Source organism: Brachyhypopomus gauderio, unplaced genomic scaffold (assembly GCF_052324685.1).
Source record: "Brachyhypopomus gauderio isolate BG-103 unplaced genomic scaffold, BGAUD_0.2 sc135, whole genome shotgun sequence".
Taxonomy (NCBI): Eukaryota; Metazoa; Chordata; class Actinopteri; order Gymnotiformes; family Hypopomidae; genus Brachyhypopomus; species Brachyhypopomus gauderio.
In genome coordinates this window covers 232,690-257,342 of record NW_027506956.1, presented here as the reverse complement: position 1 = coordinate 257,342, position 24,653 = coordinate 232,690, and the positions used below count along the sequence as shown (strand labels likewise).

Sequence of the window (24,653 nt, the reverse complement as noted above, 5' to 3'; positions counted from 1 at the left end):
CCAAGGAAGAAAGCAAGTAAAAATATAGCTGTTCACACAGAACAGGTTACGTTACAAAAAGTTCTTCCCTTAGTGCAGACACTGGCAGCATACACTAGTCAACATGGCATTTGTATACAAGTATAGCTATTATGTCTGTATTTTGTAAAATAAATAAAGATCTACTACATTTTATTTTAACTTAATTTTTGAAGTAAGGTCTATAGATGTCAGTCTAGATGTCTAGGAGCCAGGTCTAAATGTCAGTGTCAAGATCAACAGCATTCCAGGTTTGTTTCTTGATGTGCAGTGTCCTTCAAAAACGTTTAAAATATCATCACTGATGCGAATGAGCACTGCCTCGAGATCAAACTTTCTGCTCTCTGGAATGTGCATCTCTGGAAAGGTACCAACATTCTGCTCTCTGGAATGGTTCCCACACACTACATTGATTTCCTCTTATTGCACAAATATTACCAACCTGAGAGCATGTAGAGGTTTCTGCAAATTCACAGGCTGTGGACAAGGCCATGTTTAACTGAGTTATGGATTTCTCTTGTCCACTCGTCCGTGCAAATAAGCTTTAAATATTTTCTCATGTGTTGTTTGATTAGTTTACGATATGATGTGCATCTATGTGAGTTTTATGTTTGTTTCTTCCGTGTTAAAGGGAACATGGGTCACATTCTACATACCGATAACTAAATTTAAAAGTTTAAAAACTGTGTTAAACCATTGTCAGTTTAACACTATAGACTAGCTCAGTCAAATCTTGCAAGTGTATCTTCGTGTTAACTTATCAACATCGTCTGGCTTTGTATTCATGGTCCTCTCTGCCAGTTCCAATTTTCCTACACGTCTTTCATGCTTTGTGCAGAACCTTCCATGCATTAATTCACCACACTTCCACAGAAGTGGTGCACGAACAACCGCATTCTGCATTGAGTGATAGGTCACAATAAAGGTGGGAGGGGAGAAAGACCCTGGAGGGGGGTCCTGAGAGTTTATCTGGAGGGTGGGGCTCATCCTGAGAGCTCATCTGGAGGATGGGGCTTACCCTGAGAGCTCATCTGATAAGTTTAAACAGAAAAATAGAAGAAAAGGCCTCAGTCAGATATCATACCCTTCAAAACGATCACACAATTGCATCTCCAAGGTTGGTGATGTGGAAGAATGAGAGATAAAGTGTGCACCTGAACCAGAGATATGTATTTACCTTGCCCATTCATCCATACAAAGATCTTTTCTCATCAAAGATCTTTTGCTTCTTCCATGTGAAAATGAACACGGGTCATGTTCTGCATACCGGGTCATGTTCTATATATCAGTAATTTAAAATCTTGCAACTGTATCTCAGTGCACAGTGCTCACTTCCCTACAGATTCATGCTTTGTGCAGAACCTTCCATGCACTACATCATGCCGCTTACGCAGAAGTGGCTAAGAGAGAAAAAGTGCATGAAATAACACAGTGGGTGTAGCTGGCCATGACGGTGAGATCTCCATAATCTTTATTCATCTCATAGGACGGCATCCTTGCATCTTATCTTTTCTAAAGAAAAACCTGACCTGGAAGAACCCGTTTTAAGATACATTCAAAACCAGGAGGTTGGACTGTATCACAATGTATATAAATATATACACACTGCCCTGGCTTGTCAATTAACTACAGCAAGGGCGCAGAGTAAAGGCTGAGAGAGGAGACGAGGGTAAGATGCTGTACTGACAGTATATTGATTTGACTGTAATAATGAAGAGAAAAAATGCAAACAGTAATCTGTAACCAAATATAATATGCTTACCTCTATATATGTTTATATCTCAGTTTTTGAAGCATAACATCATGGCAGGTAAGTGAACTATCAGATTGATTTTTCTACATTATTCGCATGTTATCCATAAATTATATCCGTTGGTTGTGGGGGGGGGGGGGGGGGGGGGGGGGGGTCAAGTTGCATTCTTTGTACCATTTTTGCATTTTTTGTACCAATTAAACTGGGTGTTCCTCTTATACTTGCATCAACTATGAGATATTTTGCTACTCTAATTTATTTCTCTCAAAACAGATGAATCTTTTAAGAATGAATTCCTTGCCAGCCATAATGAGTACAGGAAGAAGCACGGAGCTCCTGCTCTGACACTGAATGAAGACCTGTGTGTTTCTGCTCAGACTTGGGCTGATCACTTACTGTCTACTAAAGCTCTGCAGCACAGTCAAACTGACAATGGAGAGAACCTCTTTTATGCCTGGAGCTCTTCTCCAAAGAAATGCACAGGTAGGTCTAAATTTTAAAGTGTTTCATTATATGCAGCATAAGGAACGTCATTGACTGACTGCTTAATTGTACACTGAAAATTTAATTTACGAGCCACATTAAAGGAAATCACAAAATGTTAACCTAAACAAACATGTATTCAGTAGTCAGTGTAGTTTGAAAGAGTTCTGGGGGGTGGAAGGGGAGGTGGTGTCAAATGCTTGGAGACAGGTAATAATTTACCCCCTTCCCCACAAACTTCCACAGGGCAGAACTCCTGGATCACAGCAATTGATTTAAAGATCGGAACACTTTTAAACATTATAATTCATCCAATTTAACTGCTTAATGCTAAATAGGAGTTATTGTTGGTAATGTATTTCAGCATATCATTGCTTTCCCTTGCTGTTGTACATCTAAACTAGAATGTATGAAGGAACTGTGGTCAAAATGAGAGGCAAAGTACCATCCTTAAAGTTCACTGTCTCTCTAATAACGATCCAAAGAAGCTGTGGCTTACACAAGGATAAATAAATGATACCAGCAGTCTTAACACTGAACCAGGTTCAATACAGTAAAATAATACCAAGAACGTTGTGTCCACACCTTTTGCGTGATTTGATCTCAACATAAAATTGCTACTCTTCTTTGTATATTAATGATTCTAAAAGCATTTGAGTCTTAGAAGTATGCTTTGCTTTGCTATGGGATGTGATGTGTTGGGTTGTATGCACCTCTTAAACCCACTGCAATATTCTTTTAGTAGAAGTACATTGTGAAAAAGCTTTTCCTCATGAACGTCATGTAATTACAGTATAGACAGGCTGGGACACACATGCCTGGGCTGGTGATGATAGGGTGTGTAGGTGCTTTGGACCACAAATTGAAGGATATTCTGTGAGAGCTGTAACAAGCCTGCAAATCGCAAATGCCAAATCCTTCCTCACAAACATCATTATGTATTTTTACTTCACTTATATGTCAACAGCCACAAAGATCTCTTCTGCATCATTGATGTTTCTTTACAGTTCTGTCTTCTCGTTCTGTCACTCTCTGCTCAAAAGATACATTTTTAAATAAGCAAACACCATTTCCTCAGCATTGTATTTATTAAAGCATTGTATATTTTATTTTTTTGGGGGGGTTCACATTAGGAAATGAGCCTGTAGAGAAATGGTACAGTGAGATTAAAGACTACAATTTCAGCAATCCTGGATTTCAACCCAACACAGGTACCGATGTTACTAATTGTGATTCAGTTGGTTAAGCTGTACATTTTAAAGGAATTCGTGTTTCATTATCCATCCTTTGCAAACAATATCTCCATTTAATATTAATCTTTGAGTGAAAGTGCTAAATGATTTTAAAGACATCTTTAAAAATTTAACACAATATACTGTATAGGACACTTCACCCAGGTAGTATGGAAATCAAGCAAAGAAGTTGGAGTCGGTTTAGCCACAGATGGAAACACTGTCTTTGTGGTTGGTCAGTATAAACCGCCTGGAAATGTGTCCAATCCAGGATTCTTTAAGGACAATGTTTTGCCTGCAGGTAACCAACATAACTCATAATTGTTTTGTCATTTCTACACATTAAAGACGCAATTACTATTTGTAGAATTTTGCAATGTTAATTACAGTTATAAAGTAGTATATAATCTACCAAGAAAAAAAGGATGCTGAATTAAGAGCATTTCTAATGTGTTCTCTTGCAGGCAAATAAGAAATCATCTGATCAACAATACAACCACACTTATACCTACTAACCTTCAGAGAAATATTTAAAATGGAGCCATCTGTAGAAGGATAAACTCTAGGCCATTGATATAATTAAAAGTAATATGTAGTTTTCACGTGACATATGTGTAGTTTTGTAGATTGTTGGCTGTTGATTGTTGGTTTTGTAGATTGTTGGTTACATGTTGGCTGCCTAACAGTCACATGTTGTAAAAGATGAACAAATGTAATTTTACTATGCATGCATTCAAATAAAAATGCTGTCATTTGTGATTTGTAAACAACTGCTTAATCATTTGAGCATAACCTCAAAAAACTGAGCACAAATAAATTTGAGTATGGACAGAGATATTTGCTGTTGGGTAAAATGAAAGACCAATAAAACCTAACAATGAAAAAATAACTACTTTCACAACATGACAAGTCTCCGAAGAGACTAGCAATATTTCAAGTCATCCAAGCGGGGTATTGGGTAAAGTTTTCAACCAGCAAGGATCACGCCTCTGCAAAAGAATAACAGACAAAAACGATGCAAAAGTACACACCAAGGTTATAATAGTTTTGGATGTTTCATTATAGTTTAGTTTTTATTTCATTGTTTCACTTTTTTTCTAATTCAGTTAGTTTTAATTAGTTTTTAGAGCATGTTTGCTAGTTTTTATTAGTTTTAATAATTTTTTTAAAGCTTAGTTTTAGTTTAGTTTTCATTAGTTCTAGTATTAGTGTGACCCCCTACTAAGAATACCTGGGGGGTATTCCAAGAAGCGGGGTTAACAAACTCTAAACTTAACCCTGAATTCGGAGTTGTCTTACCCTGATCTGACATACTCAGAGTTTTCGGTTCCAAAACGGCGGATCGAAGTTAAAGTAATCAGGGTCGCTCAACTCTGAGTAGGTTGACCCAGACAGAAGCGCGTTCACGCGTAACTATAAAAGGCATTCTTAATGGAACGCAGATAAATAGGATTTATCATGGACTTAAACACGAAAATCAGCCGAACATCGTATTTCACACCACTGTAGCTTGAAGTATTAATGACTGCGTATGCAGAATATTTAGATATTATTAAACGTAAATGTAATACTGTGGTAGCTGCTAGAGAAAGGCAGTCAGCATGTCAAAAAATTGCCAACAGAGTTAATGCGTGAGTGAAAATGATATTTTTATATTTAGCAGAAGGGTGCGATTATATTATTATTTTCTCCACCTTTATAATACTGTATTGAGTTTTTAAATATTTTTTTATTGAACACTTACTAATTCCAGGTCTAATCTGAGTGGTGTGAAACACACATGGCATCAGATAAAAATGAAGTATAAGAATATTGTACAAAGTGGTATGGCTGTACATAACTATATCTTATTCTTAAAATATATTATAAAATATATTTATTTACAGGAAAAATGAAATAATGAAACATAACAGTGAATTTTACTGTAATGTATATTAAAAGGTTACAGGGTGGATGGTGGGGTGGGTGGTGGTGCATAATTTAATGTGGAAAGCAGTGATTGCAGATGGAGTCTCTGACAACTCCACCATCTCTGTTGTCACCCACATGCATGTAAGGTTCCTCGTCTGTGGGCATGTCAGAGATGGTAGGCTGTCGCTCTTCCTGGATGGTTGCAATGTTGTGTAATACCACATATGCCATTATTATGTGGCACGCCCTATCAGGGGTTACTCTGAGCCCCTTCAGGCACTGGAACCTGGCCTCGAGGATTCCTAGGGTCATTTAAATTCTTGCCCTGGTTTTGCTGTGGGCCTGATTGTAGCAGGACTGTGGTCCAGGTGCAGGATCTGAATAGGGAGTCATAAGGTAGGCCTATAGGACAGGCAGGGATACCCTCTGTCTCCATGAAGGAGGCCGTCATGTCCTATAATCACACTAGGGTTTGCAATGATTTAACTATTACACTGCATGTGAACAACTAGCAAAACTACCGCAGGCCTACTCTGTTCAGATTTGTTGTACAGTGTGGAATCATACACGGATCCTGGCCATCTGGCTTCAACATTTGTGACGAGGTGGGAAGCATCACATATGATCTTGATGGGAAGAACGATCAGTTACAATAGCTACGTTATTTTTGTTACCATTAAAGATAAGTATTCATTAAGGATTATAAAGGTTAGTACCTGTACATTAATGCTATGGATGAATTTTCATGTTCTAATGGTGCTGGAATAGGTAGCATATGTAGGTTCCATCAATACAGCCAATCACTCTAGGAAATCCTTAAAATGTAAATGGAACGAAGTTCGTTATATATTGCCTCTCCTTTGCTTAATTTCTTTATTGTCCGTGTGAATTAAAGACAAACCAATGATGCTGTGGAATTCCTCTTTGATGTCCATAACTGGCTTAAGCCCAGGAAACACCACAAAACCGGGCACTAGTCATTTTAATGCCGGACATAGTTTTCGGACAGACCGACATACAGTAGCTTTGCTGACAGATTCCGCATCTCCTACACTATAAAGAAAAGCAAAAAACGAAGACCGATATATAACAATCTGGAGAGAATTTAGGGCTGATCCGCGATGTGTAATATTTGAAATGTTATTATAATAATAAAGTTATTGATGTAAGTAATGGATTGTGCTGAAAACGATAACGTTCATTAAAAAAATAATCCGAAAATGATAGTAGGCCTATGTCTATTCGGGGTTTTATAAGGCGTTCCCGACGAAGAACTCAGCGAATAAACTGAGTTTCAATATCCACATGATCTTCGAGGAAAGGACACGTCATGATGACGTGTTTGTAACTCTGGGTCAGGTCCAAGTTAACCTGCCAGCGAGCAGGTTAGCTTCAGAGCATAAGTTGCTATAGTAACTGACTCCGGTTCTCTCTAAGCTCGGTTTCTGGAACGGAAAACCTCGAGTTTCCGTGAACTCTTGAGTTAACTTACCCGGGTTTTCTCGCTTAACCCGCTTCTTGGAACACCCCCCAGGTTAAACGAGTGGATACACCTTTTTGGGACTTACCTGGTATGGAGGGTGGAGCTGGGAGACACGCTGCGTGGGTAGGCACGACTTTAAAAGTGTCGCGGGATTTGCCTCCAACTATTGTTTGGCTTATGGTCTGAGAGATACGCCGGTAGCACGCGAAGAGTTTTTACTAAGGTCCGTACGTTATTTATCGTTTGGCTTATGGTCCGAGAGATACGCCGGTAGCACGCGAAGAGTTTTTACTAAGGTCCGTACGTTATTTATCGTTTGGGGGGGTCGAAAGGTGTTAATGTCATGTTTTTGTTTTACAGGCATGGTTTACCCTACCAGTTGAAGCATTCACTGTTCTTTCCTTCCCGTTTAAAATTTTACAAACCAGTTTTTATTTTGTCTTAGTCGAGTGTTAATTCAGCGTGTACATCTATTGTTGTAACATAGGTCATTTCAGTGCTCAACCCGTAAGGACATGTGCTTCGTCTATGACGTTGCCTAGAGTGAGTGACCAGCTTTGGGGCCCTTCCTTTTGATGGTATGGTTCACGTGTGATTTATTTGCTGGTGTTGTAGTGAAGTTTGTAGTGTATACTTATTTATTGGATATTCTTTTGGTGTGTGTGTGTTTTATTTACTTTGGTTGGGCCCTTTTAAGCTGGAGTACTTCAGGGAGTATACTTTGTGGTGAGACGATCTAACTACACCCAATCGAGTAGATAATTAATATCTGGGGTTGTACTGATATTGTGTCCTGATAAATATTTGCTGTGAAATGTTTTTATATGATTGGATTCTGTAATAAAACCTTTTGAACGTCATTATCTCCATTCACCTCTGATATTCATATATCAGGCCTGGGTGGGAATTGGTGGGATCGGCTAGTGGTTGGCCGTGGTAGGAGGGTGATCTGGACTAACAGCGACTGATTTCTAGCTTATCCTACGTAAGTGAGGGAGTGTGTATGTGGCCCAGCTGGTAGCGGGGCTTACATTCTTGGCGCTGCAAGCAGGAGCTTTTAAAGGTGAATGGGATTTTAATGATTAAGATTTTAAGTTGGAAGTTTTTTTATTTTGTGAAGGAAAGAACAGTGATTGTGTGAGAAGAACGGCACTGCATCACCGGACCAGCACGAAGAGGACGTGGGTGGTTGGAGTTTTTTTTTGTTTTTATACTTGATCTCTGCTATTTGTCTGTATAGCCAAAGATGTCGAATACTGAGAGCGCTGTCACAGAACAGTTACGACAGCTGACTGAGAAAATTCAACAGCTACAGGCTGAAAATGATATGCTTAAAAATACAGGTGGCCCTAGTACTAGCAGTGCTCGGTCAGGTCCGGAGTTGGGACCTGAGCGATTTGTTTATGTAACTAGGGAAAGGAAATGCCCTAGATTCTCAGGCAATGGGAGGGAATCTTTACCAGTGGAGGAATGGGTAGAGGAAGCCCATCGGTCCGTGGAATCTCGCCATATGTCTCGTGCTGAGCAAGCATCGTTTTTGCTTGATCATTTGGATGGGGAGGCTAAGAATGAGATTAGGTTTCGCCCAGCTGGAGATAGAAATGACCCTGACCGGATTTTCACTATATTGCAAGATATATTTGGGTGTTCACAGTCTTATATTGGATTGCAGAAACAATTCTTTCAGCGTAAGCAATTGGAGGGGGAGTCTCTTGGTGAATTTTCGTATAGTTTGCTGTCATTAATGGAAAAACTCATCAAAAGATACCATTTTAAAAAATGCATTCAATTACTGTTGAACAACTAACAGTCCACAAGATAGAAGCCTTAAGTGCAAAATGTGTAATATTGCTGCTGATAATTGCCAGACTAGGACGAACACGAACATAGGAGCGTAACCCTATTTTGGTTCGCGTGAAAAGCCAAACTTTTTGAAGGCAATCGAGTAACACAGTCGTGTTGACAATCGAGTCTCAACACATTAACTAGTGCATCCACCCGCTTGCGGTTTTTCTGCATTAACTAACCAGCAGCTATTTAATCACTGGTGAAAACGGGCCATTATGGTTCTCCTTCCCGGTGCTACCTAGCCGGGATGGTGCTTCTCTTTCGGCGAAGCTACTTAAGAGTCTAGCTTGCCAAGGTACTGACAGTTAGCCCTCTTGTGTGAGCTTTGAGATTCGTGGGGCTTTTCCTCTTGAGAACTACTCCATATATTTTATCATCTGTTTCCACTACAAGACATGTAGTCTTTACCGTAGTCATATTTAAAAAAATCCCATACAGGACTCGCCGTTTTATCCCAACTTTTGTTGTCATAATTGTGCAGGCTAGCATAGCGAGCAGGAGCTCTAAACAAGAGAAGTGATGAACCATGATGTGTTGTACGCTTCTGTCAGCTTATATAAAACTTCTAGTGAAAAAAATTGATCTCATATCAGTTCACAAGACTTATAAATAAACTGACAAACACGAAAACGAAGGGTATCCTATCTATAATTTCAGTACGTTTTAGTTTTCTAAACATGTAATATAGTTATAGTTAGTTAGTGTTTTTTTCTTTTAATTACCGTTATTATTTATTTCAGTTAACGAAAATGTTTTTTCAATATTAGTTTTCGTTTTTTCGTTCGTTTTCGTTAACGATTATAACTTTGGTACACACATTGTTTACAGAGGAACTCATGAATGGTATCTGTTGTGACAACACAAATGATGCATCTTAGGCCTATCTAAAACATGAAATGCACAGACAACTCCATCCACAAAGAAGACAGCAAAAATAAGTGACATAAATATCAAAGCGCAACAAAATCCAATAAAGAATCCTTACTTTCACCGCTTGACAAGTCTCCAAAGAGACTAGCAAAAATTGCCACAGCTGACTATATTTCAAGTCATCCAGGCGGGGTATTGGGTAAAGTTTTCAACCAGCAATGATCACGCCTCGGATAAACCTCATAGGCTATGATATTGCCTCTGCGAAAGAATAACAAATAAAAACGATGCAAAAGTACACACATTGTTTACAGAGGAACTCATGAATGGTATCTGTTGTGACATCACAAATAATGCACAAATGATGTTCCAATAACTAAAAGCAATTCTGAATGCATCAGTATTTGTTTTCTGAGATACTGCATTTCTAATCATGTTAATGCATTAACAGAAACAATATTGCATGGCGAATGAAAATCAAAAGGCATCATGGGAATTTTTTCACTGTAAAAGCGGAGTCAAGCAAGGGGCAAAAATGAGAGGGGGAGTCAAATATGTAACAGCAAGGATACACATAGAAGTTAGGACAGACCTTTGGCAGTAAAAATAATAGCTAAAGAAGACAGCAGAGTTTTGCCAAGTAAACTGCCATTAAGACACCATCATTGCAGTAAGAGCTCATCAAGAACATACCAACCACCTAGAAAAAGGTGAACTGGATTATATAATCCCTGATTGTGCATCAAACGGCGACAGAAACATTGGAAAATTAATTATGAGAACACACACAAAATCTTAGGCCTATCTAAAACATGAAATGCACAGACAACTCCATCCACAAAGAAGACAGCAAAAATAAGTGACATAAATATCAAAGCGCAACAAAATCCAATAAAGAATCCTTACTTTCACCGCTTGACAAGTCTCCAAAGAGACTAGCAAAAATTGCCACAGCTGACTATATTTCAAATCATGCAGGCGGGGTATTGGGTAAAGTTTTCAACCAGCAATGATCACGCCTCGGATAAACCTCATAGGCTACGATATTGCCTTTGCAAAAGAATAACAAATAAAAACGATGCAAAAGTACACACATTGTTTACAGAGTAACTCAAGAATGGTATCTGTTGTGACATCACAAATAATGCACAAATGATGTTCCAATAACTAAAAGCAATTCTGAATGTATCAGTATTTGTTTTTTGAGATACTGCATTTCTAATCATGTTAATGCATTAACAGAAACAATATTGCATGGCGAATGAAAATCAAAAGGCATCATGGGAATTTTTTCACTGTAAAGGCGGAGTCAAGCAAGGGGCAAAAATGAGAGGGGGAGTCAAATATGTAACAGCAAGGATACACATAGAAGTTAGGACAGACCTTTGGCAGTAAAAATAATAGCTAAAGAAGACAGCAGAGTTTTGCCAAGTAAACTGCCATTAAGACACCATCATTGCAGTAAGAGCTCATCAAGAACATACCAACCACCTAGAAAAAGGTGAACTGGATTATATAATCCCTGATTGTGCATCAAACGGCGACAGAAACATTGGAAAATTAATTATGAGAACACACACAAAATCTTAGGCCTATCTAAAACATGAAATGCACAGACAACTCCATCCACAAAGAAGACAGCAAAAATAAGTGACATAAATATCAAAGCGCAACAAAATCCAATAAAGAATCCTTACTTTCACCGCTTGACAAGTCTCCAAAGAGACTAGCAAAAATTGCCACAGCTGACTATATTTCAAGTCATCCAGGCGGGGTATTGGGTAAAGTTTTCAACCAGCAATGATCACGCCTCGGATAAACCTCATAGGCTACGATATTGCCTCTGCGAAAGAATAACAAATAAAAACGATGCAAAAGTACACACATTGTTTACAGAGGAACTCATGAATGGTATCTGTTGTGACATCACAAATAATGCACAAATGATGTTCCAATAAATAAAAGCAATTCTGAATGCATCAGTATTTGTTTTTTGAGATACTGCATTTCTAATCATGTTAATGCATTAACAGAAACAATATTGCATGGCGAATGAAAATCAAAAGGCATCATGGGAATTTTTTCACTGTAAAGGCGGAGTCAAGCAAGGGGCAAAAATGAGAGGGGGAGTCAAATATGTAACAGCAAGGATACACATAGAAGTTAGGACAGACCTTTGGCAGTAAAAATAATAGCTAAAGAAGACAGCAGAGTTTTGCCAAGTAAACTGCCATTAAGACACCATCATTGCAGTAAGAGTTCATCAAGAACATACCAACCACCTAGAAAAAGGTGAACTGGATTATATAATCCCAGATTGTGCATCAAACGGCGACAGAAACATTGGAAAATTAATTATGAGAACACACACAAAATCTTAGGCCTATCTAAAACATGAAATGCACAGACAACTCCATCCACAAAGAAGACAGCAAAAATAAGTGACATAAATATCAAAGCGCAACAAAATCCAATAAAGAATCCTTACTTTCACCGCTTGACAAGTCTCCAAAGAGACTAGCAAAAATTGCCACAGCTGACTATATTTCAAGTCATCCAGGCGGGGTATTGGGTAAAGTTTTCAACCAGCAATGATCACGCCTCGGATAAACTTCATAGGATACGATATTGCCTCTGCGAAAGAATAACAAATAAAAACGATGCAAAAGTACACACATTGTTTACAGAGGAACTCATGAATGGTATCTGTTGTGACATCACAAATAATGCACAAATGATGTTCCAATAACTAAAAGCAATTCTGAATGCATCAGTATTTGTTTTCTGAGATACTGCATTTCTAATCATGTTAATGCATTAACAGAAACAATATTGCATGGCGAATGAAAATCAAAAGGCATCATGGGAATTTTTTCACTGTAAAGGCGGAGTCAAGCAAGGGGCAAAAATGAGAGGGGGAGTCAAATATGTAACAGCAAGGATACACATAGAAGTTAGGACAGACCTTTGGCAGTAAAAATAATAGCTAAAGAAGACAGCAGAGTTTTGCCAAGTAAACTGCCATTAAGACACCATCATTGCAGTAAGAGCTCATCAAGAACATACCAACCACCTAGAAAAAGGTGAACTGGATTATATAATCCCACATTGTGCATCAAACGGCGACAGAAACATTGGAAAATTAATTATGAGAACACACACAAAATCTTAGGCCTATCTAAAACATGAAATGCACAGACAACTCCATCCACAAAGAAGACAGCAAAAATAAGTGACATAAATATCAAAGCGCAACAAAATCTAATAAAGAATCCTTACTTTCACCGCTTGACAAGTCTCCAAAGAGACTAGCAAAAATTGCCACAGCTGACTATATTTCAAGTCATCCAGGCGGGGTATTGGGTAAAGTTTTCAACCAGCAATGATCACGCCTCGGATAAACCTCATAGGCTACGATATTGCCTCTGCGAAAGAATAACAAATAAAAACGATGCAAAAGTACACACATTGTTTACAGAGGAACTCATGAATGGTATCTGTTGTGACATCACAAATAATGCACAAATGATGTTCCAATAACTAAAAGCAATTCTGAATGCATCAGTATTTGTTTTCTGAGATACTGCATTTCTAATCATGTTAATGCATTAACAGAAACAATATTGCATGGCGAATGAAAATCAAAAGGCATCATGGGAATTTTTTCACTGTAAAGGCGGAGTCAAGCAAGGGGCAAAAATGAGAGGGGGAGTCAAATATGTAACAGCAAGGATACACATAGAAGTTAGGACAGACCTTTGGCAGTAAAAATAATAGCTAAAGAAGACAGCAGAGTTTTGCCAAGTAAACTGCCATTAAGACACCATCATTGCAGTAAGAGCTCATCAAGAACATACCAACCACCTAGAAAAAGGTGAACTGGATTATATAATCCCACATTGTGCATCAAACGGCGACAGAAACATTGGAAAATTAATTATGAGAACACACACAAAATCTTAGGCCTATCTAAAACATGAAATGCACAGACAACTCCATCCACAAAGAAGACAGCAAAAATAAGTGACATAAATATCAAAGCGCAACAAAATCCAATAAAGAATCCTTACTTTCACCGCTTGACAAGTCTCCAAAGAGACTAGCAAAAATTGCCACAGCTGACTATATTTCAAGTCATCCAGGCGGGGTATTGGGTAAAGTTTTCAACCAGCAATGATCACGCCTCGGATAAACCTCATAGGCTACGATATTGCCTCTGCGAAAGAACAACAAATAAAAACGATGCAAAAGTACACACATTGTTTACAGAGGAACTCATGAATGGTATCTGTTGTGACATCACAAATAGGCCTAATGCACAAATGATGTTCCAATAACTAAAAGCAATTCTGAATGCATCAGTATTTGTTTTCTGAGATACTGCATTTCTAATCATGTTAATGCATTAACAGAAACAATATTGCATGGCGAATGAAAATCAAAAGGCATCATGGGAATTTTTTCACTGTAAAGGCGGAGTCAAGCAAGGGGCAGAAATGAGAGGGGGAGTCAAATATGTAACAGCAAGGATACACATAGAAGTTAGGACAGACCTTTGGCAGTAAAAATAATAGCTAAAGAAGACAGCAGAGTTTTGCCAAGTAAACTGCCATTAAGACACCATCATTGCAGTAAGAGCTCATCAAGAACATACCAACCACCTAGAAAAAGGTGAACTGGATTATATAATCCCACATTGTGCATCAAACGGCGACAGAAACATTGGAAAATTAATTATGAGAACACACACAAAATCTTAGGCCTATCTAAAACATGAAATGCACAGACAACTCCATCCACAAAGAAGACAGCAAAAATAAGTGACATAAATATCAAAGCGCAACAAAATCCAATAAAGAATCCTTACTTTCACCGCTTGACAAGTCTCCAAAGAGACTAGCAAAAATTGCCACAGCTGACTATATTTCAAGTCATCCAGGCGGGGTATTGGGTAAAGTTTTCAACCAGCAATGATCACGCCTCGGATAAACCTCATAGGCTACGATATTGCCTCTGCGAAAGAATAACAAATAAAAACGATGCAAAAGTACACACATTGTTTACAGAGGAACTCATGAATGGTATCTGTTGTGACATCACAAATAATGCACAAATGATGTTCCAATAACTAAAAGCAATTCTGAATGCATCAGTATTTGTTTTCTGAGATACTGCATTTCTAATCATGTTAATGCATTAACAGAAACAATATTGCATGGCGAATGAAAATCAAAAGGCATCATGGGAATTTTTTCACTGTAAAGGCGGAGTCAAGCAAGGGGCAAAAATGAGAGGGGGAGTCAAATATGTAACAGCAAGGATACACATAGAAGTTAGGACAGACCTTTGGCAGTAAAAATAATAGCTAAAGAAGACAGCAGAGTTTTGCCAAGTAAACTGCCATTAAGACACCATCATTGCAGTAAGAGCTCATCAAGAACATACCAACCACCTAGAAAAAGGTGAACTGGATTATATAATCCCACATTGTGCATCAAACGGCGACAGAAACATTGGAAAATTAATTATGAGAACACACACAAAATCTTAGGCCTATCTAAAACATGAAATGCACAGACAACTCCATCCACAAAGAAGACAGCAAAAATAAGTGACATAAATATCAAAGCGCAACAAAATCCAATAAAGAATCCTTACTTTCACTGCTTGACAAGTCTCCAAAGAGACTAGCAAAAATTGCCACAGCTGACTATATTTCAAGTCATCCAGGCGGGGTATTGGGTAAAGTTTTCAACCAGCAATGATCACGCCTCGGACAAACCTCATAGGCTACGATATTGCCTCTGCGAAAGAATAACAAATAAAAACGATGCAAAAGTACACACATTGTTTACAGAGGAACTCATGAATGGTATCTGTTGTGACATCACAAATAATGCACAAATGATGTTCCAATAAATAAAAGCAATTCTGAATGCATCAGTATTTGTTTTTTGAGATACTGCATTTCTAATCATGTTAATGCATTAACAGAAACAATATTGCATGGCGAATGAAAATCAAAAGGCATCATGGGAATTTTTTCACTGTAAAGGCGGAGTCAAGCAAGGGGCAAAAATGAGAGGGGGAGTCAAATATGTAACAGCAAGGATACACATAGAAGTTAGGACAGACCTTTGGCAGTAAAAATAATAGCTAAAGAAGACAGCAGAGTTTTGCCAAGTAAACTGCCATTAAGACACCATCATTGCAGTAAGAGCTCATCAAGAACATACCAACCACCTAGAAAAAGGTGAACTGGATTATATAATCCCACATTGTGCATCAAACGGCGACAGAAACATTGGAAAATTAATTATGAGTACACACACAAAATCTTAGGCCTATCTAAAACATGAAATGCACAGACAACTCCATCCACAAAGAAGACAGCAAAAATAAGTGACATAAATATCAAAGCGCAACAAAATCCAATAAAGAATCCTTACTTTCACCGCTTGACAAGTCTCCAAAGAGACTAGCAAAAATTGCCACAGCTGACTATATTTCAAGTCATCCAGGCGGGGTATTGGGTAAAGTTTTCAACCAGCAATGATCACGCCTCGGATAAACCTCATAGGCTACGATATTGCCTCTGCGAAAGAATAACAAATAAAAACGATGCAAAAGTACACACATTGTTTACAGAGGAACTCATGAATGGTATCTGTTGTGACATCACAAATAATGCACAAATGATGTTCCAATAACTAAAAGCAATTCTGAATGCATCAGTATTTGTTTTCTGAGATACTGCATTTCTAATCATGTTAATGCATTAACAGAAACAATATTGCATGGCGAATGAAAATCAAAAGGCATCATGGGAATTTTTTCACTGTAAAGGCGGAGTCAAGCAAGGGGCAAAAATGAGAGGGGGAGTCAAATATGTAACAGCAAGGATACACATAGAAGTTAGGACAGACCTTTGGCAGTAAAAATAATAGCTAAAGAAGACAGCAGAGTTTTGCCAAGTAAACTGCCATTAAGACACCATCATTGCAGTAAGAGCTCATCAAGAACATACCAACCACCTAGAAAAAGGTGAACTGGATTATATAATCCCACATTGTGCATCAAACGGCGACAGAAACATTGGAAAATTAATTATGAGAACACACACAAAATCTTAGGCCTATCTAAAACATGAAATGCACAGACAACTCCATCCACAAAGAAGACAGCAAAAATAAGTGACATAAATATCAAAGCGCAACAAAATCCAATAAAGAATCCTTACTTTCACCGCTTGACAAGTCTCCAAAGAGACTAGCAAAAATTGCCACAGCTGACTATATTTCAAGTCATCCAGGCGGGGTATTGGGTAAAGTTTTCAACCAGCAATGATCACGCCTCGGACAAACCTCATAGGCTACGATATTGCCTCTGCGAAAGAATAACAAATAAAAACGATGCAAAAGTACACACATTGTTTACAGAGGAACTCATGAATGGTATCTGTTGTGACATCACAAATAATGCACAAATGATGTTCCAATAAATAAAAGCAATTCTGAATGCATCAGTATTTGTTTTTTGAGATACTGCATTTCTAATCATGTTAATGCATTAACAGAAACAATATTGCATGGCGAATGAAAATCAAAAGGCATCATGGGAATTTTTTCACTGTAAAGGCGGAGTCAAGCAAGGGGCAAAAATAAGAGGGGGAGTCAAATATGTAACAGCAAGGATACACATAGAAGTTAGGACAGACCTTTGGCAGTAAAAATAATAGCTAAAGAAGACAGCAGAGTTTTGCCAAGTAAACTGCCATTAAGACACCATCATTGCAGTAAGAGCTCATCAAGAACATACCAACCACCTAGAAAAAGGTGAACTGGATTATATAATCCCACATTGTGCATCAAACGGCGACAGAAACATTGGAAAATTAATTATGAGTACACACACAAAATCTTAGGCCTATCTAAAACATGAAATGCACAGACAACTCCATCCACAAAGAAGACAGCAAAAATAAGTGACATAAATATCAAAGCGCAACAAAATCCAATAAAGAATCCTTACTTTCACCGCTTGACAAGTCTCCAAAGAGACTAGCAAAAATTGCCACAGCTGACTATATTTCAAGTCATCCAGGCGGGGTATTGGGTAAAGTTTTCAACCAGCAATGATCACGCCTCGGATAAACCTCATAGGCTACGATATTGCCTCTGCGAAAGAATAACAAATAAAAACGATGCAAAAGTACACACATTGTTTACAGAGGAACTCATGAATGGTATCTGTTGTGACATCACAAATAATGCACAAATGATGTTCCAATAACTAAAAGCAATTCTGAATGCATCAGTATTTGTTTTCTGAGATACTGCATTTCTAATCATGTTAATGCATTAACAGAAACAATATTGCATGGCGAATGAAAATCAAAAGGCATCATGGGAATTTTTTCACTGTAAAGGCGGAGTCAAGCAAGGGGCAAAAATGAGAGGGGGAGTCAAATATGTAACAGCAAGGATACACATAGAAGTTAGGACAGACCTTTGGCAGTAAAAATAATAGCTAAAGAAGACAGCAGAGTTTTGCCAAGTAAACTGCCATTAAGACACCATCATTGCAGTAAGAGCTCATCAAGAACATACCAACCACCTAGAAAAAGGTGAACTGGATTATATAATCCCACATTGTGCATCAAACGGCGACAGAAACATTGGAAAATTAATTATGAGAACACACACAAAATCTTAGGCCTATCTAAAACATGAAATGCACAGACAACTCCATCCACAAAGAAGACAGCAAAAATAAGTGACATAAATATCAAAGCGCAACAAAATCCAATAAAGAATCCTTACTTTCACCGCTTGACAAGTCTCCAAAGAGACTAGCAAAAATTGCCACAGCTGACTATATTTCAAGTCATCCAGGCGGGGTATTGGGTAAAGTTTTCAACCAGCAATGATCACGCCTCGGATAAACCTCATAGGCTACGATATTGCCTCTGCGAAAGAATAACAAATAAAAACGATGCAAAAGTACACACATTGTTTACAGAGGAACTCATGAATGGTATCTGTTGTGACATCACAAATAATGCACAAATGATGTTCCAATAACTAAAAGCAATTCTGAATGCATCAGTATTTGTTTTCTGAGATACTGCATTTCTAATCATGTTAATGCATTAACAGAAACAATATTGCATGGCGAATGAAAATCAAAAGGCATCATGGGAATTTTTTCACTGTAAAGGCGGAGTCAAGCAAGGGGCAAAAATGAGAGGGGGAGTCAAATATGTAACAGCAAGGATACACATAGAAGTTAGGACAGACCTTTGGCAGTAAAAATAATAGCTAAAGAAGACAGCAGAGTTTTGCCAAGTAAACTGCCATTAAGACACCATCATTGCAGTAAGAGCTCATCAAGAACATACCAACCACCTAGAAAAAGGTGAACTGGATTATATAATCCCACATTGTGCATCAAACGGCGACAGAAACATTGGAAAATTAATTATGAGAACACACACAAAATCTTAGGCCTATCTAAAACATGAAATGCACAGACAACTCCATCCACAAAGAAGACAGCAAAAATAAGTGACATAAATATCAAAGCGCAACAAAATCCAATAAAGAATCCTTACTTTCACCGCTTGACAAGTCTCCAAAGAGACTAGCAAAAATTGCCACAGCTGACTATATTTCAAGTCATCCAGGCGGGGTATTGGGTAAAGTTTTCAACCAGCAATGATCACGCCTCGGATAAACCTCATAGGCTACGATATTGCCTCTGCGAAAGAATAACAAATAAAAACGATGCAAAAGTACACACATTGTTTACAGAGGAACTCATGAATGGTATCTGTTGTGACATCACAAATAATGCACAAATGATGTTCCAATAACTAAAAGCAATTCTGAATGCATCAGTATTTGTTTTCTGAGATACTGCATTTCTAATCATGTTAATGCATTAACAGAAACAATATTGCATGGCGAATGAAAATCAAAAGGCATCATGGGAATTTTTTCACTGTAAAGGCGGAGTCAAGCAAGGGGCAGAAATGAGAGGGGGAGTCAAATATGTAACAGCAAGGATACACATAGAAGTTAGGACAGACCTTTGGCAGTAAAAATAATAGCTAAAGAAGACAGCAGAGTTTTGCCAAGTAAACTGCCATTAAGACACCATCATTGCAGTAAGAGCTCATCAAGAACATACCAACCACCTAGAAAAAGGTGAACTGGATTATATAATCCCAGATTGTGCATCAAACGGCGACAGAAACATTGGAAAATTAATTATGAGAACACACACAAAATCTTAGGCCTATCTAAAACATGAAATGCACAGACAACTCCATCCACAAAGAAGACAGCAAAAATAAGTGACATAAATATCAAAGCGCAACAAAATCCAATAAAGAATCCTTACTTTCACCGCTTGACAAGTCTCCAAAGAGACTAGCAAAAATTGCCACAGCTGACTATATTTCAAGTCATCCAGGCGGGGTATTGGGTAAAGTTTTCAACCAGCAATGATCACGCCTCGGATAAACCTCATAGGCTACGATATTGCCTCTGCGAAAGAATAACAAATAAAAACGATGCAAAAGTACACACATTGTTTACAGAGGAACTCATGAATGGTATCTGTTGTGACATCACAAATAATGCACAAATGATGTTCCAATAACTAAAAGCAATTCTGAATGCATCAGTATTTGTTTTCTGAGATACTGCATTTCTAATCATGTTAATGCATTAACAGAAACAATATTGCATGGCGAATGAAAATCAAAAGGCATCATGGGAATTTTTTCACTGTAAAGGCGGAGTCAAGCAAGGGGCAAAAATGAGAGGGGTAGTCAAATATGTAACAGCAAGGATACACATAGAAGTTAGGACAGACCTTTGGCAGTAAAAATAATAGCTAAAGAAGACAGCAGAGTTTTGCCAAGTAAACTGCCATTAAGACACCATCATTGCAGTAAGAGCTCATCAAGAACATACCAACCACCTAGAAAAAGGTGAACTGGATTATATAATCCCACATTGTGCATCAAACGGCGACAGAAACATTGGAAAATTAATTATGAGAACACACACAAAATCTTAGGCCTATCTAAAACATGAAATGCACAGACAACTCCATCCACAAAGAAGACAGCAAAAATAAGTGACATAAATATCAAAGCGCAACAAAATCCAATAAAGAATCCTTACTTTCACCGCTTGACAAGTCTCCAAAGAGACTAGCAAAAATTGCCACAGCTGACTATATTTCAAGTCATCCAGGCGGGGTATTGGGTAAAGTTTTCAACCAGCAATGATCACGCCTCGGATAAACCTCATAGGCTACGATATTGCCTCTGCGAAAGAATAACAAATAAAAACGATGCAAAAGTACACACATTGTTTACAGAGGAACTCATGAATGGTATCTGTTGTGACATCACAAATAATGCACAAATGATGTTCCAATAACTAAAAGCAATTCTGAATGCATCAGTATTTGTTTTCTGAGATACTGCATTTCTAATCATGTTAATGCATTAACAGAAACAATATTGCATGGCGAATGAAAATCAAAAGGCATCATGGGAATTTTTTCACTGTAAAGGCGGAGTCAAGCAAGGGGCAAAAATGAGAGGGGGAGTCAAATATGTAACAGCAAGGATACACATAGAAGTTAGGACAGACCTTTGGCAGTAAAAATAATAGCTAAAGAAGACAGCAGAGTTTTGCCAAGTAAACTGCCATTAAGACACCATCATTGCAGTAAGAGCTCATCAAGAACATACCAACCACCTAGAAAAAGGTGAACTGGATTATATAATCCCACATTGTGCATCAAACGGCGACAGAAACATTGGAAAATTAATTATGAGAACACACAAAATCTTAGGCCTATCTAAAACATGAAATGCACAGACAACTCCATCCACAAAGAAGACAGCAAAAATAAGTGACATAAATATCAAAGCGCAACAAAATCCAATAAAGAATCCTTACTTTCACCGCTTGACAAGTCTCCAAAGAGACTAGCAAAAATTGCAACAGCTGACTATATTTCAAGTCATCCAGGCGGGGTATTGGGTAAAGTTTTCAACCAGCAATGATCACGCCTCGGATAAACCTCATAGGCTACGATATTGCCTCTGCGAAAGAACAACAAATAAAAACGATGCAAAAGTACACACATTGTTTACAGAGGAACTCATGAATGGTATCTGTTGTGACATCACAAATAGGCCTAATGCACAAATGATGTTCCAATAACTAAAAGCAATTCTGAATGCATCAGTATTTGTTTTCTGAGATACTGCATTTCTAATCATGTTAATGCATTAACAGAAACAATATTGCATGGCGAATGAAAATCAAAAGGCATCATGGGAATTTTTTCACTGTAAAGGCGGAGTCAAGCAAGGGGCAGAAATGAGAGGGGGAGTCAAATATGTAACAGCAAGGATACACATAGAAGTTAGGACAGACCTTTGGCAGTAAAAATAATAGCTAAAGAAGACAGCAGAGTTTTGCCAAGTAAACTGCCATTAAGACACCATCATTGCAGTAAGAGCTCATCAAGAACATACCAACCACCTAGAAAAAGGTGAACTGGATTATATAATCCCACATTGTGCATCAAACGGCGACAGAAACATTGGAAAATTAATTATGAGAACACACACAAAATCTTAGGCCTATCTAAAACATGAAATGCACAGACAACTCCATCCACAAAGAAGACAGCAAAAATAAGTGACATAAATATCAAAGCGCAACAAAATCCAATAAAGAATCCTTACTTTCACCGCTTGACAAGTCTCCAAAGAGACTAGCAAAAATTGCCACAGCTGACTATATTTCAAGTCATCCAGGCGGGGTATTGGGTAAAGTTTTCAACCAGCAATGATCACGCCTCGGATAAACCTCATAGGCTACGATATTGCCTCTGCGAAAGAATAACAAATAAAAACGATGCAAAAGTACACACATTGTTTACAGAGGAACTCATGAATGGTATCTGTTGTGACATCACAAATAATGCACAAATGATGTTCCAATAACTAAAAGCAATTCTGAATGCATCAGTATTTGTTTTCTGAGATACTGCATTTCTAATCATGTTAATGCATTAACAGAAACAATATTGCATGGCGAATGAAAATCAAAAGGCATCATGGGAATTTTTTCACTGTAAAGGCGGAGTCAAGCAAGGGGCAAAAATGAGAGGGGGAGTCAAATATGTAACAGCAAGGATACACATAGAAGTTAGGACAGACCTTTGGCAGTAAAAATAATAGCTAAAGAAGACAGCAGAGTTTTGCCAAGTAAACTGCCATTAAGACACCATCATTGCAGTAAGAGCTCATCAAGAACATACCAACCACCTAGAAAAAGGTGAACTGGATTATATAATCCCACATTGTGCATCAAACGGCGACAGAAACATTGGAAAATTAATTATGAGAACACACACAAAATCTTAGGCCTATCTAAAACATGAAATGCACAGACAACTCCATCCACAAAGAAGACAGCAAAAATAAGTGACATAAATATCAAAGCGCAACAAAATCCAATAAAGAATCCTTACTTTCACTGCTTGACAAGTCTCCAAAGAGACTAGCAAAAATTGCCACAGCTGACTATATTTCAAGTCATCCAGGCGGGGTATTGGGTAAAGTTTTCAACCAGCAATGATCACGCCTCGGACAAACCTCATAGGCTACGATATTGCCTCTGCGAAAGAATAACAAATAAAAACGATGCAAAAGTACACACATTGTTTACAGAGGAACTCATGAATGGTATCTGTTGTGACATCACAAATAATGCACAAATGATGTTCCAATAAATAAAAGCAATTCTGAATGCATCAGTATTTGTTTTTTGAGATACTGCATTTCTAATCATGTTAATGCATTAACAGAAACAATATTGCATGGCGAATGAAAATCAAAAGGCATCATGGGAATTTTTTCACTGTAAAGGCGGAGTCAAGCAAGGGGCAAAAATGAGAGGGGGAGTCAAATATGTAACAGCAAGGATACACATAGAAGTTAGGACAGACCTTTGGCAGTAAAAATAATAGCTAAAGAAGACATCAGAGTTTTGCCAAGTAAACTGCCATTAAGACACCATCATTGCAGTAAGAGCTCATCAAGAACATACCAACCACCTAGAAAAAGGTGAACTGGATTATATAATCCCACATTGTGCATCAAACGGCGACAGAAACATTGGAAAATTAATTATGAGTACACACACAAAATCTTAGGCCTATCTAAAACATGAAATGCACAGACAACTCCATCCACAAAGAAGACAGCAAAAATAAGTGACATAAATATCAAAGCGCAACAAAATCCAATAAAGAATCCTTACTTTCACCGCTTGACAAGTCTCCAAAGAGACTAGCAAAAATTGCCACAGCTGACTATATTTCAAGTCATCCAGGCGGGGTATTGGGTAAAGTTTTCAACCAGCAATGATCACGCCTCGGATAAACCTCATAGGCTACGATATTGCCTCTGCGAAAGAATAACAAATAAAAACGATGCAAAAGTACACACATTGTTTACAGAGGAACTCATGAATGGTATCTGTTGTGACATCACAAATAATGCACAAATGATGTTCCAATAACTAAAAGCAATTCTGAATGCATCAGTATTTGTTTTCTGAGATACTGCATTTCTAATCATGTTAATGCATTAACAGAAACAATATTGCATGGCGAATGAAAATCAAAAGGCATCATGGGAATTTTTTCACTGTAAAGGCGGAGTCAAGCAAGGGGCAAAAATGAGAGGGGGAGTCAAATATGTAACAGCAAGGATACACATAGAAGTTAGGACAGACCTTTGGCAGTAAAAATAATAGCTAAAGAAGACAGCAGAGTTTTGCCAAGTAAACTGCCATTAAGACACCATCATTGCAGTAAGAGCTCATCAAGAACATACCAACCACCTAGAAAAAGGTGAACTGGATTATATAATCCCACATTGTGCATCAAACGGCGACAGAAACATTGGAAAATTAATTATGAGTACACACACAAAATCTTAGGCCTATCT

The 24,653-nt window shown here is 37.9% G+C and overlaps 1 protein-coding gene and 19 non-coding genes across 21 annotated transcripts; 1 reads left to right on the top strand and 19 right to left on the bottom strand.

Moving 5' to 3' along the window:
• Positions 1–1,555: 1,555 nt before the first annotated feature.
• LOC143499453 (Golgi-associated plant pathogenesis-related protein 1) lies at positions 1,556–4,245 on the top strand. Of its 2 annotated transcripts, XM_076994115.1 has the most exons (6): positions 1,556–1,687; positions 1,804–1,828; positions 2,045–2,254; positions 3,388–3,465; positions 3,638–3,787; positions 3,951–4,245. In XM_076994115.1, exons 2-6 carry the CDS (start codon positions 1,822–1,824, stop codon positions 3,956–3,958), a joined length of 453 nt encoding a protein of 150 aa, XP_076850230.1. In that variant the 5' UTR covers positions 1,556–1,687; positions 1,804–1,821; the 3' UTR covers positions 3,959–4,245. The 2 variants fall into 2 exon arrangements, with proteins under 2 accessions (XP_076850230.1, XP_076850229.1); XM_076994114.1 differs by lacking the exon at positions 3,951–4,245 and having other exon boundaries at positions 3,638–3,807.
• Positions 4,246–9,730: 5,485 nt separating this feature from the next.
• On the bottom strand, positions 9,731–9,871 carry LOC143499577 (U4 spliceosomal RNA). Its single transcript, XR_013126190.1, has one exon. It is a non-coding gene; the product is annotated as a U4 spliceosomal RNA (small nuclear RNA).
• Positions 9,872–10,521: 650 nt separating this feature from the next.
• Positions 10,522–10,662, bottom strand: LOC143499655 (U4 spliceosomal RNA). Its single transcript, XR_013126266.1, has one exon. It is a non-coding gene; the product is annotated as a U4 spliceosomal RNA (small nuclear RNA).
• A 650-nt stretch (positions 10,663–11,312) lies between these two features.
• LOC143499528 (U4 spliceosomal RNA) lies at positions 11,313–11,453 on the bottom strand. Its single transcript, XR_013126142.1, has one exon. It is a non-coding gene; the product is annotated as a U4 spliceosomal RNA (small nuclear RNA).
• A 650-nt stretch (positions 11,454–12,103) lies between these two features.
• Positions 12,104–12,244, bottom strand: LOC143499656 (U4 spliceosomal RNA). Its single transcript, XR_013126267.1, has one exon. It is a non-coding gene; the product is annotated as a U4 spliceosomal RNA (small nuclear RNA).
• Positions 12,245–12,894: 650 nt separating this feature from the next.
• Positions 12,895–13,035, bottom strand: LOC143499527 (U4 spliceosomal RNA). Its single transcript, XR_013126141.1, has one exon. It is a non-coding gene; the product is annotated as a U4 spliceosomal RNA (small nuclear RNA).
• A 650-nt stretch (positions 13,036–13,685) lies between these two features.
• Positions 13,686–13,826, bottom strand: LOC143499602 (U4 spliceosomal RNA). The gene has a single exon (XR_013126214.1). It is a non-coding gene; the product is annotated as a U4 spliceosomal RNA (small nuclear RNA).
• Positions 13,827–14,482: 656 nt separating this feature from the next.
• Positions 14,483–14,623, bottom strand: LOC143499525 (U4 spliceosomal RNA). The gene has a single exon (XR_013126139.1). It is a non-coding gene; the product is annotated as a U4 spliceosomal RNA (small nuclear RNA).
• Positions 14,624–15,273: 650 nt separating this feature from the next.
• Positions 15,274–15,414, bottom strand: LOC143499583 (U4 spliceosomal RNA). Its single transcript, XR_013126195.1, has one exon. It is a non-coding gene; the product is annotated as a U4 spliceosomal RNA (small nuclear RNA).
• A 650-nt stretch (positions 15,415–16,064) lies between these two features.
• On the bottom strand, positions 16,065–16,205 carry LOC143499524 (U4 spliceosomal RNA). The gene has a single exon (XR_013126138.1). It is a non-coding gene; the product is annotated as a U4 spliceosomal RNA (small nuclear RNA).
• Positions 16,206–16,855: 650 nt separating this feature from the next.
• Positions 16,856–16,996, bottom strand: LOC143499582 (U4 spliceosomal RNA). The gene has a single exon (XR_013126194.1). It is a non-coding gene; the product is annotated as a U4 spliceosomal RNA (small nuclear RNA).
• A 650-nt stretch (positions 16,997–17,646) lies between these two features.
• Positions 17,647–17,787, bottom strand: LOC143499522 (U4 spliceosomal RNA). The gene has a single exon (XR_013126137.1). It is a non-coding gene; the product is annotated as a U4 spliceosomal RNA (small nuclear RNA).
• Positions 17,788–18,437: 650 nt separating this feature from the next.
• Positions 18,438–18,578, bottom strand: LOC143499521 (U4 spliceosomal RNA). Its single transcript, XR_013126136.1, has one exon. It is a non-coding gene; the product is annotated as a U4 spliceosomal RNA (small nuclear RNA).
• A 650-nt stretch (positions 18,579–19,228) lies between these two features.
• On the bottom strand, positions 19,229–19,369 carry LOC143499520 (U4 spliceosomal RNA). The gene has a single exon (XR_013126135.1). It is a non-coding gene; the product is annotated as a U4 spliceosomal RNA (small nuclear RNA).
• Positions 19,370–20,019: 650 nt separating this feature from the next.
• On the bottom strand, positions 20,020–20,160 carry LOC143499519 (U4 spliceosomal RNA). The gene has a single exon (XR_013126134.1). It is a non-coding gene; the product is annotated as a U4 spliceosomal RNA (small nuclear RNA).
• A 650-nt stretch (positions 20,161–20,810) lies between these two features.
• On the bottom strand, positions 20,811–20,951 carry LOC143499518 (U4 spliceosomal RNA). Its single transcript, XR_013126133.1, has one exon. It is a non-coding gene; the product is annotated as a U4 spliceosomal RNA (small nuclear RNA).
• Positions 20,952–21,599: 648 nt separating this feature from the next.
• On the bottom strand, positions 21,600–21,740 carry LOC143499647 (U4 spliceosomal RNA). The gene has a single exon (XR_013126258.1). It is a non-coding gene; the product is annotated as a U4 spliceosomal RNA (small nuclear RNA).
• Positions 21,741–22,396: 656 nt separating this feature from the next.
• Positions 22,397–22,537, bottom strand: LOC143499517 (U4 spliceosomal RNA). The gene has a single exon (XR_013126131.1). It is a non-coding gene; the product is annotated as a U4 spliceosomal RNA (small nuclear RNA).
• A 650-nt stretch (positions 22,538–23,187) lies between these two features.
• LOC143499581 (U4 spliceosomal RNA) lies at positions 23,188–23,328 on the bottom strand. The gene has a single exon (XR_013126193.1). It is a non-coding gene; the product is annotated as a U4 spliceosomal RNA (small nuclear RNA).
• A 650-nt stretch (positions 23,329–23,978) lies between these two features.
• On the bottom strand, positions 23,979–24,119 carry LOC143499516 (U4 spliceosomal RNA). The gene has a single exon (XR_013126130.1). It is a non-coding gene; the product is annotated as a U4 spliceosomal RNA (small nuclear RNA).
• Positions 24,120–24,653: the final 534 nt, after the last annotated feature.